Below are 19,169 nucleotides of genomic sequence, written 5' to 3'. Positions count from 1 at the left end.
TACTATTATTTCAGGTTTTTGAGCTCTACTGTATGTTTTATATTTTTTAGGAGGATAATTAAAAAATTTTGTGCATTGTTCCATTACTCAAATTTAACCCTTGCTGACGCAACTAAATACGATTAGATTATTACTGCCGAAAGTAGTCTATGAAAGCATTATTCTTACTGCGCCATCTAGTGGTTGAAATGTACATTTCCCTTAATAAATCATAAATGTTTCTTTAAGCCAATTCTAAGTACTGACTGACACTACGAGCTTTACTTTTCGGGTTTTATGTAATTTTTTAACTGTTTTCTTTTCTTCTGTGTGTCTACAAATATGCAAAAATTGATATCTGCCCTTAAACATTCCACCTACCCTATATTCATACTTTGGTTTTCCTATTATGGTATGTATTGGACATTACTGGTTGTTGCAGCATGCTTGAAGCCTTTTTAATGTAGCATCTATATAGTGGATTAAAATCACTTTGAGGCACTAATAGGTCAGCTTGATCATATGCTAGAATAGCACAATTACTATGGGTGGGCTTTATTTCATTGCAGTTATTTTTTATAGGAAATATAATAATTAACTTTTTTTGCAATATGAAAAAAGCTGGTGACATTAGGGTTAAAGGTTAAGCTGCAGTTACAATTAAATCCTGCAAAAAAAAAACTGAGCAGCACATCTTAACAAAATAAAGGAAGTATGAGCAGGCGCAAGCTGCTATTACTGCATACTATACAAGCAAAGCATCCAGCAGCATCCTGTAAGCTCGGAGATGTATGCATCAATGAATATGTGAAACTCAGGCTACATTGCTGCTATATAGAATATGCTTATCTAGGCAGGAACTTGGCTCACAAATTGGCCAATTCATGAGATCCCACCAGTCACCTTTCTTTGATGGGACCCTTAACGACAAATGTAAAGGTCAGGTAGAATCCAGCACTAATTAAAAACAGCATTAGGCGGATCGAATGAATGCTCAGGCAAATAAGGAGGCAGTCACTACCTCCATTAGTACACTGCACTGCAAAAAAATAAATAAAAGAGGAAGAAGATACATTGAAGTGGTTGTGAGGGGAAATAGACCATACCATGCAACTGGGTCTGTAAGAATTGATCCTGGGCATCATTGAATTTTTTTAGTTTTTTTCTTTATATTTCACTTTGAGCATTTACCACATGTGCTGCACGTGTCACTTTACATTGCAATATATAATTTTTAACCCCTTGACGACCACAGGTATTTTTGGTTTTGCATTTTCATTTTTTGCTCCCCTTCTTCCCAGAGCCATAACTTTTATATTTTTTCATCATGTGAGGGCTTGTTTTTTTGCGGGACGAGTTGTAATTTTGAACGACACCATTGGTTTTACCATCTCATGTTCTCGAAAATGGGAAAAAAATTCCAAGTGCCGTGAAAATTGCAAAAGAAAAGTGCAATCCCACAGTTGTTTTTTGTTTTGGCTTTTTTGCTAGGTTCACTAAGTGCTAAAACTGACCTGCCATTATGATTTCCCAGGTCATAGACACCAAACATGTCGAGGTTCTTTTTTTATCTGAGTGGTGAAAATAAATTCCAAACTTGGTTAAAATAAAAGAAAAAAAATTGCACCATTTTCCGATACCCGTAGCGCAGGGGTCCCCAACCTGTAGCTCGGGAGCCACATGTGGCTCGCGGTCCCAGGAATTGTGGCTCGCGACTGTCAGCTTGGTGCATTAGCTCCAGGTCTAGCAAACAGGTATGAAGAGTACATCTGAAAATGGTGAGTTTTGTGAGCAGCCCTGCACAGAAGATCAGATGTGGATGCACATATACTGGTCTTAGGGGTTTAGAAATGTTTTAGGTATGGTACACTGGAGGATGATATTACCTGTTAGAGGAGGGTCTTGAAGCTGGATACAACAGAGTGTTGGGAGTCCTTGATGGGAGAATACTGAATTGGGGCATTGTGGAACCCCTGGATCTCAGTGCACTGCTTTGGAGTGATTTCTGTGGAAAAGCTTCGGTTATCATTATACCCGTAATGGAGGCTTTGGTTAACACGACTTTCAGGGGGACAGAAGCAGGATGTTGCTCGTGACCCCCTCTCAGAGATGGATGTGGCTCGCGACCCTCTCTCAGTGCTGAATGTGGCTCTCAAGGTCAAAAAGGTTAGGCAGCGCTGCCGTAGCGTCTCCGTTTTTTGTAATTTCGGGTCGGGTGAGGGCTTCTTATTTGCGCACCGAGCTGACATTTTTAATGATACCGTTTTGGTGCAGATACGATCTTTTGATCGCCCATTATTGCATTTTAATGCAATATCGCAGCGACCAAAAAACGTAATTCTGGCATTTTGACTTTTTTCTCGCTACACCGTTTAACGATCAAGTTAATCCTTTTTTTGTTGATAGATCGGGCGATTCTGAATGTGGCGATGCCAAATATGTGTAGGTTTTTGTTTTTTTAATTTTTATTATTTATTTGCTGGAAATGCATCTTAAATGCCGCTATTGGCGTTTGACAGCGGCATTTAACAGGTTAATAGCTGTGAGTGGATCGCGATTCCACCCACAGCTGTTCTGGGCACAAGTCAGCTGTTCAAAACAGCTGACATGTACCGGGAAAGATGTTGGCCCACCACCGGAGCCCACATCAAAGGGAAGGGAGTTCGACATCGGTATAAATGTATGCCCGATGTCGGAAAGGGGATGAAGGGGTTGTTCACTACTTGGACCTTCTCAAGTTGGCAGTGATGCCAACGCTGATTACTGGGGCTAAACATGAGTAGTGTAGTGGACAACCCTTTTCTCCAGCCTTTGCATCATTATGATAGTTTGGCCTGTTTATCTCTCCATTTGTTGTTAATCTTGTCTTATTGTTTGTCATGTTTTTAATGTGCAGCCACACTGTTTTTAATGAAGGCATTTTTTGCAGTTTAATTTTTCTTCTTTTTTGGGGTTGGAGCTTTTTTTTTTTTTTCTTTAGATCTTTTTAGTTTTTCTGTTTTTGTTGTTGTCTAGCCCCGATTAACTATTTTTTTCTAAAGTGAATTTCGAAATCTATTAAGAGTCACAGGCATCTTAATGAATTTGTGGGATGTTTTTATTCTGATGTAAATGATAGTAAAAATGTTCAGGCTGCGAGTGTTTCCGGATTTACAGCTAAGCATCACCCACGTTACAGGAAGGTGCGATAAGCAGCTGAAAAGGTGGCAAAAGCTATTTTTTCATTTCTGCAAAACTGGAGTGAGTTACTCCTTGGATCCGTCCCATTCAGCTTAGTTAAAGGGAACCTGTCACCCCAAAAATCGAAGATGAGCTACGGCCACCGGCATCAGGGGCTTATCTACAGCATTCTGGAATGCTGTAGATAAGCCCCCGATGTATCATGAAAGATGAGAAAAAGAGGTTATAATATACTCACCCAGGGGCGGTCCCGCTGCGGTCCGATGAGCGTCGCGGTTCGGTCCGGGGCCTCCCATCTTCTTACGATGACGTCCTCTTCTGGTCTTCATGCCGCAGCTCCGGCGCAGGCGTACTTTGTCTGCACTGTTGAGGGCAGAGCACAGTACTGCAGTACGCAGGCGCTGGGCCTCTCTGACCTTTCCCGATGCCTGCGCACTGCAGTACTGTGCTCAGCCCTCAACAGGGCAGACAAACTACGCCTGTGCTGGAGCTGCGGCGTGAAGACAAGAAGAGGACGTTATCGTAAGAAGATGGGAGGCCTCGGACCGCGACGCCCATTGGACCGGAGCTCAGTGGGACCTCCCCTGGGTGAGTATAACCTAACCTCTTTTTCTCATCTTTTAGGATACATCAGGGGCTTATCTACAGCATTACAGAATGCTGTAGATAAGCCCCAGATGCCAGTGGCCGCAGCTTATCTTCGATTTTTGGGGTGACAGGTTCCCTTTAAGCTGTTAGATTGCTGTAGGAGCGCTGTTTGTTCCTATGTGAGATTACTGCTCCTGGTGTAAGAACTGCACACGGATGATCAGAGGAAGCACTGTGCACACACCAATGTCATCACGTTGAATACTTCAGAATGGACTGTTCTCTGCACAATACAGGCTGTATCGCTTATATCCGTTTATTGCAAGGAAACAAATGTTTCATAGTTACTCTGCTTTTTATGTAGAGGTGATCTTAGAAGGTAAATGTATGTTTTCTGCTAGTATAATAATAGCTAACTCTTCACCATTAATCTGTCACCAGATTTCACAATACAAACTTTACACATTATTACACTTTAGATCTTAGACCAGACGATAATGACAATAATGACAATATAAGTGGGCAGCACGGTGGCTTAGTGGTTAGCACTGTAGCCTTGCAGCGCTGGGGTCCTGGTTTCAAATCCCACCCTGGACAACATCTGCAAGGAGTTTGTATGTTCTCCCCGTTTTTGCGTGGGTTTCCTCCCACATTTAGATTGTGAGCACCTTCGGGGACAGCGATGGTAATGTGTGCAAACTGTAAAGCGCTGCGGAATATGTTGGCGCTATATAAAAATAAAACATTATTATATTATTATTATTATCCTGATATAAAATTAAGCATTTTATAATGTTTTTTTTTTTAAAAGATTATATAAACATTCCAACATTTCTGTCTACATTCACACATCCTTGTGTCAAAGTCCAAATATAGACCAGCCACATTTCTCATGACCCAAACCGAGGCATATGCCAAGCAAGTAACTGTTTCATTGGGACTCAACAATTTTGGAACAGTATTGTAAGCATCTCTTGTTCACTGTATGCTAAGTCAGAGCCTATTCATAGACACCGTATTTTAGTGAAGGGCTATGATATCCATTAATACAAAACCTCGGTAATTTTTAGGAAATAGGGGCTAACACAATAATAATACAGCAGACTCGGTTACATGTCTGATGTATTCATAAAGAATCCAGCATCCACCAGTTGTCCATGAATGGGGCAGCATATAGTGAAGACAAACCACTGAAAATATTATGCTTTCAGCATTAATACTGTTCCATTTCAAATCCATTGTCTCTCGTTCTGATTTGGAATGTTCCATTCTTTTTAATTTAGGAGACTGTCCAGGATTAGAACAAAACGGCTGCTTTCTTCAGAGAACAGCATCGCACTAGTCCAAGGGTTTCCTCTGTTACTGCTATCACACACATCTAGTTGACAGGCCCGGTTCTGGTTATGGGTGAAAGCAGATTTTTATGTTAGAAAACCCCTGCAGTTTTGTTTTATTAATCTTTGTTGAATTTAGCTTCATCCGATCACATACAAAATCATGTCACTCATGTTCTGAGTATTTCCAACCCCATCAAGGAAGAATATTTTGGAGGTAGTAGTTTCTTAAATTCTGGCATTAGTCTGCCAAGAATATTGAGAAGGAGGAATTGATAATTTTCCCCTTCCTCTAACAATCCACGATGACAGATCACTGCTACATTATATGTATGAAGTCTGCCAGTTCCACTTGAAATCTCGGACAGTTGTCAGTATCAGTATGTTTCATTGTCTTTAATATTACTAGTAATGGATCTTGTGCACTATATTGACTTTTGTCTAAACTGTGATTTGAGCATAGTGACAGCCTTGGGTCTGTTCCAGTGTACCAATATCTTTTCCTCAACTTTATATTCCTCATGCACCCATTGATGATAATCCATAATATGACAGTGTTTTGCCCTAGTCATTGAGAGCTCTAAAGCATCTACGGTATTTAAGAATATGATGCATGTTCAATTACCACTTGCTGACGTACCTGCCGAAATACTTAAATGCCTCTACTATCAGTATTGTAACTGTTCTGGGGTGTGTCAGACGGCTCTATTTGTGACCCATAAAATAAGTGTCTAATGTTTATCATACTACTTTTCTTCTGGAAAATTAAATCTGCGACTTTTGAAAACCCCCATATTGGTTTAGTTTAGTTCACCCTTAATACCCCCATATTTTTTTCAATAACTAACTGCTATCTAATCAGCTACATATTGGCATTTCTTTTACAGATTATTGGTCTTAATTTCTTAGATTCAAGTATTTTAAAGATGCAGTTAGCCCTCTGTAAAATTGTCACAAAATGTAGAAGGAAAGAACTACTGGCAAGTACTCTAATGCACAGTGTCAAATACATTTCTACCTGTTGCACGGGTCTAGTGAGCGGAATCCACCTGCCATTTAATTACAATTACTATGTAATGCATTCCACGTCATCCTGATTTGTACTCGTATAACCCATCCTACTTTTTTGTAAATTCTAAAACGCATAATAGTTAGCTACAGCAATCTTGTTAATATCCATAAAAAACATATGACCCAACTACATGTCTTGTTACTCTCTCCACAGTATACTTAATTTATCTTACTGGAAGACCTAGGATGAAACACTGAGTGCCTGAGTCATCAAAGGATTTACGACAGAAAGCTGGTGTAAAAGCTTTGAAATGTCATTGTGACGTTTTCTAGCCAGTTTAAATTGGCTTTACCAAAATGGGAGGAGCTGGGTGGGACAGGTGCGTGACCACACCTGCCCATCAAATTCATCAAAATGGATGGTGTTTTGTATGCCAGAAATACTACTCCAGTCTTTAATTGGAGTAGTATTTCCGATGCGGCACACGGTATTCGGAAGAGGCACCAAATTAATTAAGTTCTATTCCACCAAGACTAATGTAGCACGAGCCTGCATTACACCAGTCTTGATGAATCGGCCCCTGAGACTTTTGGAACAAACCTACTTTCATCATATAATAAACTACAAATTAAAATGACAATGTTTAAAGAAGGTAGTGACTGAAATACGAATGTGACATATATGATAATTGGCTGTCATTCCAATGAATGAATGAAACAGCTCTGCCACTGACGTTCCCTGTTTACAATGCTGTCAGGTCTGCCCTTCCCCCCAGGCTAAGTGCCCTGAGATAAAAGCTGGAGGTGTTTGTAATCACACCCCTTATTTAGAGGAAACGTTTAATTTTTTTTTTTCATTTTGGGTTTTAAAAAAAGTCTGGTGGGAAAAAAAAGATAGTGCAAGCCACATCTTTGAAGCAGAAATAAACCTCTTCAAACTAGATGATTGATATTAAAAGGGCACAAAAAATGCTTTATGAAAAAAAAAAAACTTCCAAAATGCTTAAAAAATTCTGTAGGATATGCTTCAGGAAAAGCAAATCTTCCCCCAATAATGGAGTTTTTCCTGAGCTGTTTCCTCTTGAAAAGCACATCCTTTTTGAAGGTTTCAAATAAAAACTGCAGAAAAACAGATAGCCTTGAGATGGTGTCCAGCAGAGAGCATTTTCCCAGTTGCATCTTATATTGTGTCCATATTCATAAGCCTTCGCATAAGGGATATGATCCTAACCTTGCTTTCTATTTATAAAACTACAACTCTGAAGATACGGGGGTCAGCAGGTGCCCTAGTCCACTGGCCGAAGCCACATGAACCAGGGATCATCTCACCGAACGCCCGCTCTCCTTTTGCTGTGGGCGTAATACTACTCAGACAACACAGGATGAGGGTAAAATAATGTGGAAACAGGCAAATAGCACGTAGAACAGTCCCGGCACAATGCCCAAGATGGTGCACAATTAGAGTCTTACCCTTCCACTGACACGCCGGAATAAGAGCAGCTGTGACTTCAGAGTTTCCAGGGCTGACTGCTCCACCTGTGGAATGCACAAAGAGGAGGTATTGACAAACTTAAGAAGCTGACAGTGAGGTACAAGGACAGGTGACAACCGGGCTTCTCCGAACATCTCCATAGAGCCAGGTGACCGGTGGGTCCCATTCCTGGCTTTCCCAAACGTATGAATGTGGCTCAAGTGACTGTTAGGTTCAAATCCTGACTACCCCAAACGTATCCATGGTTCACTGATGGTCAATAGAGCAGATCTGTATTCTTTGAGCCAGAGCCATGGTCACCTAAGCTGGCGTCCTGTCACCTAAGCTGGCATCCTGTAGAATGTGAAATCTGTGTCCCTCATGATGGAGCCATGATCTGGCATCTATCCTGTAGAGTGTTCTTGGTTATTTGGTTTTGTAAAGAGTCTCTGGTTCTTTGGATCTCTGGATCTCTTGGCTGTCTGGATGTATATTGTTAGAGGCATATCCCACTGACACAGCTCACAACTGTTGTCCTGCAAGCCAGCATCCAGAGGTCAAGAGAAAGATATGATGAGGTTAATTCGCATTGTTTGACTATTTAATCAATTTGCATAGTTTTTACTCCTCTGTTTTGCAAGTCAACAAGCCACAGGACCTGCACAATGGTCAATCAACATATTAAGCAAATATCCATTGTTAAATGACCCTGCCTCACTGTCTTGCAAAGATAGCAAACATTAGGTTGTAGGAGCTGATATAAGAAGAAAGCATCAGCCATTCAAAATGATCAAAAATCAACGTTTAAAACTCATATGACAACAGTGTATAGTTCTTGACCAACTGAAGAACAAACTCATAAATTCAAAAGTCAACATCTAGATAACTGTCTATTCCTCCTGGTTTACTGAAAATAGACATCCTGTTAATTAAGATAAAATGCTGTGTCGTCACAACACCATAATATTAATCTCTACTTAAGAAAAGACTGACTAATGGCATGCAAAGCTAATTTTAACACTAATGGCATCAATTTCATTATTTGTTCACACTACACAGGTATGGATCCTACAGGATACATGGCAGGAAACGAAGGACCTGTCCCCTGTGGTAAAGACAGGCACAATGAAAAGTGTTAGAGTGTTTTAGCATTTAGTGCTTGGTCCTGTTTTACCAAGTGCTGTCACTTAGCGTACACACATAGATCTTGCGCGCAGCGATGAAAGCTCTGCTTTTCCTCTGGCAGCATTTCAGGCTTACACCCTGCTGCAGATTACACTTTGACTTATTGGAATAAAACCTCTGGAATGACAGAGCCAAGCAGGTCATTTTTTTTGTCTGCGTTATTAAAATGACTATTTGTACACTATTATTCAAAATAGCCAAATCTTTATGGCATTTTGGTAAAATTCCCTTGTAGAGGCGCTCATTTGCTGGAAAGGGCAAACTTGCATAGTAGAAAAGATAAATCAAATTCAAGAATGGGTAGTTTATTGAATCTAAATTGTGCCCAGTTGGCCTAAGATCTATATGTGAGCAATCCATCTTGTGTTGATAATAGAGGCTCTGCAAATCCACCTGATGTTTGCAATATTAAATTTCAGTCTAATGAGCTGTACTAATACATACTGAAGATGGTTGTAAAGAGCAGATTGTGAGTCCAAGTGGGATAATTTGAAAGAAACATCAGCTTAGCCTTTAACATGACTCTAGGGGTACATCTACAATTACACATATAAGCAAAATTACATTTAAATGGAATTCCTATTATACTAGTTTCCTACAAGACAGAATGAAGCATGGGAGAATGTGAACATCTTCATTCTTTAGTGTGTCGTGCCTGATATATTCCGTTATAGTTATTAGCATGATCTTTATTCACATGTATCTGAGAACTAAAAATTACACACCTGTAACGCTTTTTTGATGTGTAGTTTTTACATAGTGTTTAAGAAGTCCTCGCTTGGCCACCATAAAATAATAAAGCTGATGCTCACCTCTCGTGCCGGTGCCGTTCCTGCGGTGTTGACACGCCGTCTCCCGGGGTTCCTGTGCTGTTGTTGTGACATGTGATGCCGGCGCCAAATCAGCGCTGGCGTTACTGCCCCGCCTCCTGTCAAATTGAGCAGGAAGAAGAATTCATGTATCAGATGCAGCCCGGACTGCTTCTTCATGTTCGATTTGCCCGAAGGCGGGGACAGTGATGCCAATGCTGATCGGGCACCAGCATCATATGCCACAACAACCGCACGGGAGCCCCTGGAGAGTGAGGGCCGACACCGTGGGAACGGCACCAACACGGGAGGTGAGTATAGGCTTTATTATTATCTTATCGGCACCAAACAATTTGATCAAGAAGGGGCTGTCCTAGTAGTGGACAACCCATTTAATTAAAAAAAAATTCCTTCTTATGAAGAAAGTTCCTACTAGCAATCACTGAATAGAGTGAGCACTGAAAAGCTAGCTCGGTGACCTATAATTATAGGGTTTGGCGTTAAAAAGCATCCGTCATGGGGCACAACTTAATTTATTGATGATTTCTAGTTGAGCCATCTTGTCCTCCAGTTCCTTTTCACGGCATATGCGAATCACCCCCAGCTTTCATCATTCTTATAGATGGCCATCTAAGCTTCAATGCTTGCTGACCTGTATGCAGGGGTGAATTATCAGCACTTTGGGTTTAGTTCACACTTCTCCTGGCTCTTTTTCCCTCAAGCTTTTCTATATTTGATGCACAGAACATATATCCACGTGGCTTTCTGTGAAAATGTAAATCGCAATCGCCAGTATGAACAGACCTGTACAAAGACAATCCAGGCTCAGTTCTTTGTATGAAGGATAAAGCTAGGCTTTCTCTAAACTATGACAACAGCCCAAAAATCTAATTAATGCTTCTCCCATACAAGTTCCAGTCCCTGTATTTGTTTTTAATTCTTGAGCCTAATTATCAGCCTGTGCAACATTACCAATTGCTGCCGGTGCTGGTCTGGTCCTTTCTTCCTCCTGCTACACCTCTTACTTCATGGTTGGCACCAAAATATATCCAGATCAGAGGTTGGAACTCTCACACCATGCTAGTACATACAATTATTTCCTCATCAAAGATTTCCCTTAATGTTGACATTGTGAAATGTCTTTTGGACTAGTCCCCACCTGTTCATAATGGAAGTAGATAATCCACAATAGGATTTAATCGATGAACTCCTGACTTTCTTTGGCTTAACGGTCTACAGTAGGCATTGTGAGCCTGTATCCATTCCAGTGAAGCTGTGTGCACCAATGTAATTTCGTATATCTGTGTTGCGATCTCCCTTTTAGTCAAAGTTGAGATTCTTCACTTTTAATTTTTTCTCTTCTGACAAGGCAGTACTTTTTAAACTTAATATTTCATCAAGTATAATGCTATTAGAGACTTATTTTCACTTAGTTCACTCATCAGGCAGTGAGATGGCAATAAAAGGGAATGGCTCCTTTGAGACATTAATGCTTTGGAATAAATGATGTGCTAGAACAGAAATTTAATTAATTTACAGAGTATATTGATAGTCCCCTGTTACTGTGCTGTATATTTTTAATCTTCTTTAACATCTGTAGTAAAGTGTTTCAAAACCCCTGCAGTTGAGCAACTAATAGATAATTAAGTAATAAGGGAAGAGGTTTCCAGAGGGAAAGCGAATCTTTTAACGAGTGCTGTCATAATAGGAATAAAGTACTGTTCACATGATTTATCGAGAAGAAAATATCTAATTCTATTATGTTTTAAACTAGAAGCTGTATCTCTGCAATATTTGGAGAATGTACTCTTATAGGTTTTTATGAGCAAGAAAATAATCTATACACTCTGAATATTTTATACTTCCTTTTAGCAATGCTTTGTTTTTTTTATGGAAATAAAACTCACAGGGAGCTTAAGTTACATGTATATATTGTATACACTTCTGCATGAACATATGACAAGCCAGTAATGAAATCCTCTATTTTATCTATTGGGCTTGCTTTAAAGGGAACTTGTCAGCAGGATTGTGCACAGTAACCTACAGACAGTATCAGGTTGGCGCCATTATACTGATTACAATGATATCTGGGTGACGAAATCCGTCTTGTGGTTGTTTAATCTTTATTTTCAGTTTTGAGTTAATGATATGCTCGTGCTCTGGGGCGGCCTGTAGGGGTCTTCATGTGGTGCTCTGATTAGGTATTCATAATGCAGACTGCTGACAGGTCACTGATCCCTCGCTGACCTGCCCCTTAGTTTGCATAATGAATACCTTCACATACTGAAGGAAAAAACCCTTCTGGAGGCAGGTGACAGCCGTGGCACCTTCGCTGGAACATAATCGCATTTTTAGTGTCCTAGTATTCACTGTTCTTGATTTTATTGACCAAGTACAAAAAAAAAATCAATTTGAAAATGGCGCCTGCGCAGTAGCAGCTATCAGTGTGTATAGAGATCCGACGGCGCCATCTTGCTGGAGAAGTAAAAAAAAAAAAATTATCCTCCAAGATGGCACTGCCCGTGCCTGCGCAGTATCAGCTCTTGAAGATGACCTGTCAGCTGTCTGCATTATGAATACCTAATTAGGGCACCACATGAAAAGAAAGATTAAGCAATAACCACAAGACGGATTTCATCAACCAAAGTATCATTTTAATCAGAATAACGGCGCCGACCTGACACTGTGTGTAGGTTACTGTGCACAATCCTGCTCACAAGTTCCCTTTAATCTGATGGTATTATTATCTGAGTGTTCTGTTACCTTTTACTAATGTGCAATGTACAAATAAGTAGAAGAAAGCAACAGATCTGGCCATAATATTAGAACGTCCAACTCTTAGACTTTGCTGATGCCACTTAGGACATATAAAGGCACGGATGATTGACCTCGTGGAGACCAAAACATCCAACACTGCGGAGACACCATCACGTGTTTCTCAACGCAGTGATCCAGAACACTGCCCCCAAATATGCAAATGCAAGTAGAGGAGCTGCGGAGACACCATCACGTGTTTCTCAACGCAGGCAGTGAATAGCCAGGCCTTTCCCCGGGAAGGAAAAACCAAGGGAAGGGCAGCATCCAATAAAGGAAAACATCCAATAAAGGAAAACCACCTATGCCAAGCATGGTATCCATCCACAGACAGCTGTTTCGGGGTTTTTGCCCCTCATCAGTGTGGAGTAGGAAACTGGCTATCAGGAGCAGTGCCTAGTAGAAAGACTATAAAGGCACGGATGATTGACCTCGTGGAGACCAAAACATCCAACACTGCGGAGACACCATCACGTGTTTCTCAACGCAGTGATCCAGAACACTGCCCCCAAATATGCAAATGCAAGTAGAGGAGCTGCGGAGACACCATCACGTGTTTCTCAACGCAGGCAGTGAATAGCCAGGCCTTTCCCCGGGAAGGAACAACCAAGGGAAGGGCAGCATCCAATAAAGGAAAACATCCAATAAAGGAAAACCACCTATGCCAAGCATGGTATCCATCCACAGACAGCTGTTTCGGGGTTTTTGCCCCTCATCAGTGTGGAGTAGGAAACTGGCTATCAGGAGCAGTGCCTAGTAGAAAGACTATAAAGGCACGGATGATTGACCTCGTGGAGACCACGTGGTCTCCACGAGGTCAATCATCCGTGCCTTTATAGTCTTTCTACTAGGCACTGCTCCTGATAGCCAGTTTCCTACTCCACACTGATGAGGGGCAAAAACCCCGAAACAGCTGTCTGTGGATGGATACCATGCTTGGCATAGGTGGTTTTCCTTTATTGGATGTTTTCCTTTATTGGATGCTGCCCTTCCCTTGGTTGTTCCTTCCCGGGGAAAGGCCTGGCTATTCACTGCCTGCGTTGAGAAACACGTGATGGTGTCTCCGCAGCTCCTCTACTTACTTAGGACATATATACATATGTGTATGTGTGTGTATATATATATATATATATATATATATATATATATATATATACATACACATACACAGACCAAAAGTTTGGACAAACCTCAGTTAAAGATTTTTCTGTATTTTCATGACTATGCAAATTGTACATTCACACTGAAGGCATCAAAACTATGAATTAACACATGTGGAATTATGTAGCTAACAGAAAAGTGTGGAACAACAGAAATTATGTCTTATATTCTAGGTTCTTCAAAGTAGCCACCTTTTGCTTTGATGACTGCGTTGCACACTCTTGGCATTCTCTTGATGAGCTTCAAGAGGTAGTCACCGGGAATGGTTTTCACTTCACAGGTGTGCCCTGTCAGGTTTAATAAGTGGGATTTCTTACCTTATAAATGGGGTTGGGACCATCAGTTGTGTTGTGCAGAAGTCTGGTGGATACACAGCTGATAGTCCTACTGAATAGACTGTTAGAATTTGTATTATGGCAAGAAAAAAGCAGCAGTAAAGAAAAACGAGTGGCCATTATTACTTAAAGAAATGAAGGTCAGTCAGTCCGAAAAATTGGGAAAACTTTGAAAGTGTCCCCTAGTGCAGTGGCAAAAACCATCAAGCGCTACAAAGAAAATGGCTCACATGAGGACTGCACCAGGAAAAGAAGACCAAGAGTCACCTCTGCTTCTGAGGATAAGTTTATCCGAGTCACCAGCCTCAGAAATCGCAGGTTAGCAGCAGCTCAGATTAGAGACCAAGTCAATGCCACACAGCGTTCTAGCAGCAGACACATCTCCACAACAACTGTTAAGAGGAGACTTTGTGCTGCAGGCCTTCATGGTAAAATAGCTGCTAGGAAACCACTGCTAAGGACAGGCAACAAGCAGAAGAGACTTGTTTGGGCTAAAGAACACAAGGAATGGACAATAGACCAGTGGAAATCTGTGCTGTGGTCTGATGAGTCCAAATTTGAGATCTTTGGTTCCAACCACCGTGTCTTTGTACAACGCAGAAAAGGTGAACGGAGGGACTCTACATGCCTGGTTCCCACCGTGAAGCATGGAGGAGGAGGTGTGATGGTGTGGGGGTGCTTTGCTGGTGACACTGTTGGGGATTTATTCAAAATTGAAGGCATACTGAACCAGCATGGCTACCACAGCATCTTGCAGCGGCATGCTGTTCCATCCGGTTTGCGTTTAGTTGGACCATCATTTGTTTTTCAACAGGACAATGACCCCAAGCACACCTCCAGGGAAGGAGAGTGATGGGGTGCTACGCCAGATGACCTGCCCTCCACAGTCACCAGACCTGAACCCAATCGAGATGGTTTGGGGTGAGCTGGACCGCAGAGTGAAGGCAAAAGGGCCAACAAATGCTAAGCATCTCTGGGAACTCCTTCAAGATTGTTGGAAGACCATTCCCGGTGACTACCTCTTGAAGTTCATCAAGAGAATGCCAAGAGTGTGCAAAGCAGTCATCAAAGCAAAAGGTGGCTACTTTGAAGAACCTAGAATATGACATAATTTCAGTTGTTTCACACTTTTTTGTTAAGTATATAATTCCACATGTGTTAATTCATAGTTTTGATGCATTCAGTGTGAATGTACAATTTTCATAGTCATGAAAATACAGAAAAATCTTTAGATGAGAAGGTGTGTCCAAACTTTTGGTCTGTACTGTATGTATTTATATATATATTAACACCAAAACTTTTTCTCCACTCATGGTTAGTGATTGGGTGAAGCCATTTATTGTCAAACTAATATGTTTTCTCCTTTTAAATCATAATGACAATCCAAAACATCCAAATTACCCTGATCAAAAGTTTACATACCCCATTTCTTAATAGCGTCCCCCTCTAACATCAGTGACAGCTTGAAGTCTTTTGTGGTAGTTGTGGATGAGGTTCTTTATTTTCTCAGATAGTAAAGCTGCCCGCTCTTCTTGGTAGAAAGCCTCCAGTTCCTGTAAATTCCTGGGCTGTCTAGCATGAATTGCGCACTTGAGATCTTCCCAGAGTGGCTCAATGATATTGAAGTCAGGAGACTGAGATGGCCTCTCCAGAACCTTCACTTTGTTCTGCTGTAGCCAATGACAGGTCGATTTGGCCTTGTGTTTGGATCGTTGTCATGTTGGAACGTATGTCCCATGCGCAGCTTCCGGGCTGATGAATGCAAATTTTCCTTCAGTATTTGCTGATAACGTGCTGCATTCATCTTTCCTTCAACTTTGACCAAGTTTCCTGTGCCTTTGTGTCTCACACATCCCCAAAACATCAGTGATTCAGCTCCATGATTTACAGTAGGAATGGTGTTCCTTTCATCATAGGCCTTGTTGACCTCTCTCCAAATGTAACGTTTATAGTTGTGGCCAAACAGTTCAATTTTGGTCTCATCACTCCAAATTACCTTGTTCCTCAAGTTTTGAGGCTTGTCTCTATGCTGTTTTGCGTATTGTAGGTGAGATACTTTGTGGCATTTGCGCATTAATGGCTTTCTTCTGGCAACTCGACCATGCAGCTCATTTTTCTTTAAGTACTTCCTTATTGTGCATCTTGAAACAGCCACACCGCTAATTTTCAGAGTGTCCTGTATTTTACCTGATGTTATTTCTGGGTTTTTCTTTGCATCCCAAACAATTTTCCTGGTAGTTGTGGATGACATTTCTGTTGGTCTACCTGACCGTGGTTTTGTTTTTACAGAGCCCCTGATTTTCCATTTGTTAGTCACAGTTTGAACGCTGCTGACTGGCATTATCAAATCCTTGGATATTTTTGTTTCCCTTTCCTGTTTTATACAGTTCAACTACCTTTTCCCCTTGATCCATTGACAATTCTTGCAATGCTTTCCCTTTGACTCACAATCCAGAAACATCAGTGGCTGGATGAAAGATGCAAGAGTCTGTGTGGATCCCAGAAATTCACTCAGCTTTTATGCACATACACTGATTACAAGAACAGGTCACAGGCAAGGACGTTACCTTTAGTAGCCATTCAAACCCATTTGTGTCAACTTCTGTGCATGTTATCAGGCCAAAATCACCAGGGTATGTGAACTTTTGATCAGGGTCATTTGGATGTTGTGAGTTATCATTATGATTTAAAAAGAGAAAACAGTCGTTTTACAATAAATGGCTTCACCCAACAACTAACCATAAGTGGAGAAAAAGTTTGGATGTTATCATTCATATTTCTGAAAAAATGCCAAGAAAGGAAAAATTCGGGCGGGGTATGTAAACTTTTGATAACAACTGTACGTATACATATATATACTGGCTTGCCTGACCATACTTGTTTATTTATTAAGGTATGGTCTGAAACTTCTGACGTAGGTTCGTCACCTTCCAGAATACGGCATCAGGCATGAAATCTTGCATGCCCAATCTTTCTTTCTCTCATATATAGTGTTAGGCCGGTTTCACATTAGCGTTTGGAGGGGCTACGGACTTCCTCCGTGAAGCCCCGCCCTCAGCCGCACCTCCGCCGCTAGCTCCGCCTACTTATGCATGCGGCCGGCATGAAAATGACGCATGCGGAAGCATCCGCATACAGCCGCACGACCTGCGTACCTAATGTTAAAGATAGGTACGCAGGCCGCATGCCGGCCGCATGCAGAAGTAGGCGGAGCTAGAGGCGGAGGTGTGGCCGAGGGCGGGGCTTCACGGAGGAAGTCCGCAGCCCTCCACAGCTCCTCCAAACGCTAGTGTGAAACTAGCCTTAGGGGAATGTTGGCGTAACCCGATACATATTAGATCATCTCTCAGCTGTGGTTTGTCACCACGTTTCCTCTCATTTCTATACCGAGATTAATATATAGAGGTCCATTGCTTTTGTTTTATTTTGTCTTCTTTGCCTATTTTATCATTTTTTGTTAAAGATGTATTAGCTTAATAGGTGGAAAATGCAAATCTTTCAAGATCCACTTTGTTTTATATGCTGTGTAAGGGTATGTTCACATGTCGTGCTTTTTCCACTGGTGAAAAGCGCTTCATTTTATTGTCCCAGCAAAGTGCCTGAGATTTCTGAAATGTCATCATGTTGCTTATTTTTTCCTTGCCAATTTGAAGCAGTTTCATATGTTAAGCATGTCAATTCTTTCAGCATTTTTGCTGCATTTTTCAACCATTCAAGGGAATGTGTAAAAGTGCATACAAAAATGCAGGGAAAAACAGGCATTTATTTTTGCATAGATTTTACTGCCAGGAGAACCAAATAGTTAACGTGCGCGCATACCTAACAATGTGTATTGTAAGTGCTCATCTAGTTCGCCAGTAACAGGTATTTCTTTTGTTACAAGCAGAAAAAAATGGAATATTGGTAGTAATGTAATGGTAGTAATGAGATCTGTACAGTCTGGTTTGCTTTCCTCATAAGCGTGCCTGTAATCTAGGTGCTATTCTCATTTAATATTTTGTGGCCTAGTTTTGGAAGATATTTTGTGGTATGTCAGTGCAGCGTTCTGCTATATTCATTGACTGTTGCCTCAAGCCTGAAGATTTGTTGGTAATATATTTATTAATTTATTACATACAAATGTCTAATTGTTGTTCCTTTTTTCTTGCTAGCAAAAGCAGATGAAGTATTACGAGCAAAGGAGAGGAGTGAAGAGGAAGCCAGAAAGCGTAAAGAAGAAGGTAAGTGTTGTTGTGGGTCCCTTTCTAGGTTCAGCCACTCTTATGTACATATTACATGTTATGCCTTTCCCATGAGTACAAATTCTAGTAGGTACGTGAATGTAATTTTAAGCTTGGCAGTTATGTGGGAAGAAGCATAATGTTAGTGTCTGTGCATGGATACATAGGTATTGCAAAGACTCTGCTCCCTTTAAAGGGAACCTGTCATGTCCTCAAACGCTATTAACTATTAATATGCAGGTATGGGGTTAATCTGCAGGGTAATAGTGTCTTAAAGCTGCCTGGCCACAGTACTGACAGCCCAGCTGCTGGGAGGAAATAAACTTAATTCCTCTCTGCAGCCTCCAGTTTTCAGACATAGAGGCGCTGTCACGACTCTTTTGTTGGATATCTTGGGGCCAGGGTGTCCTGTGTCCCTAGAACTAGGGTGCGCTTTCGCTACTGTTGCTCCCTAGATTATTTCTAATGGTGAAGACACTGGGACCATGTAACTTGCTGAGCTCCTGATTTCACCCTTAATTTGTTCCCTCCTCCACCCAGGGAAGTGGGTAGTAGTAGTGTGTGAAAATACACACACCAGACTAACAAAGGAATACGTGCAGGGATAAAGGAAAAAACTTATCATACAAATATGCACTCACAAACAACAAAGTGGAACCCCGGAGAGTGAAGGAAGGATAAAAATAAATAAGAATAATCTGTATTTATATAGCGCCACCATATTCCACAGCGCTTTACAGTTTAACAGTTTCAAACACAACAGTCATAAGTAACAACGTTAACAATACAATAATTAAAGCTAAATAAGACGACCCTGCTCGTGAGCGCTTACAATCTACAGTGAGGTGGGGGAGATACAAAGTACAGGTGTGTATTTACAATGATGTATTTACAATGATGGTCCAGCCATCTTCAGGGGGTGGGGGATAGATGGAAGTATTGAATGGGCTACACACACAAACCTAAAATGACTTTGATTAGGGAATGTGGTAGGCCGCTCTGAACAAATGAGTTTTGAGGGAGCGCCTAAAACTATGCAAATTGTGGATGGTCCTAATATCTTGGGGTAGAGCATTCCAGAG

The 19,169-nt window shown here is 41.1% G+C and overlaps 1 protein-coding gene across 2 annotated transcripts in view; it reads left to right on the top strand.

Moving 5' to 3' along the window:
- The window catches only part of RSRC1 (arginine and serine rich coiled-coil 1), a 464,928-nt gene that overhangs the window by 337,673 nt on the left and 108,086 nt on the right, over positions 1-19,169 (top strand). For both annotated transcript variants that reach the window (XM_077290682.1, XM_077290681.1), the window contains exon 7: positions 18,019-18,087. In XM_077290682.1, coding sequence (XP_077146797.1) covers positions 18,019-18,087 — 69 coding nt within the window. The remainder of the gene's footprint in view (positions 1-18,018; positions 18,088-19,169) is intronic.

Source organism: Ranitomeya variabilis, chromosome 2, assembly GCF_051348905.1.
Source record: "Ranitomeya variabilis isolate aRanVar5 chromosome 2, aRanVar5.hap1, whole genome shotgun sequence".
Lineage (NCBI taxonomy): Eukaryota > Metazoa > Chordata > Amphibia > Anura > Dendrobatidae > Ranitomeya > Ranitomeya variabilis.
The sequence above is the reverse complement of the archived record's forward strand: the minus strand, read 5'-3'. Positions and strand labels throughout refer to the sequence as shown.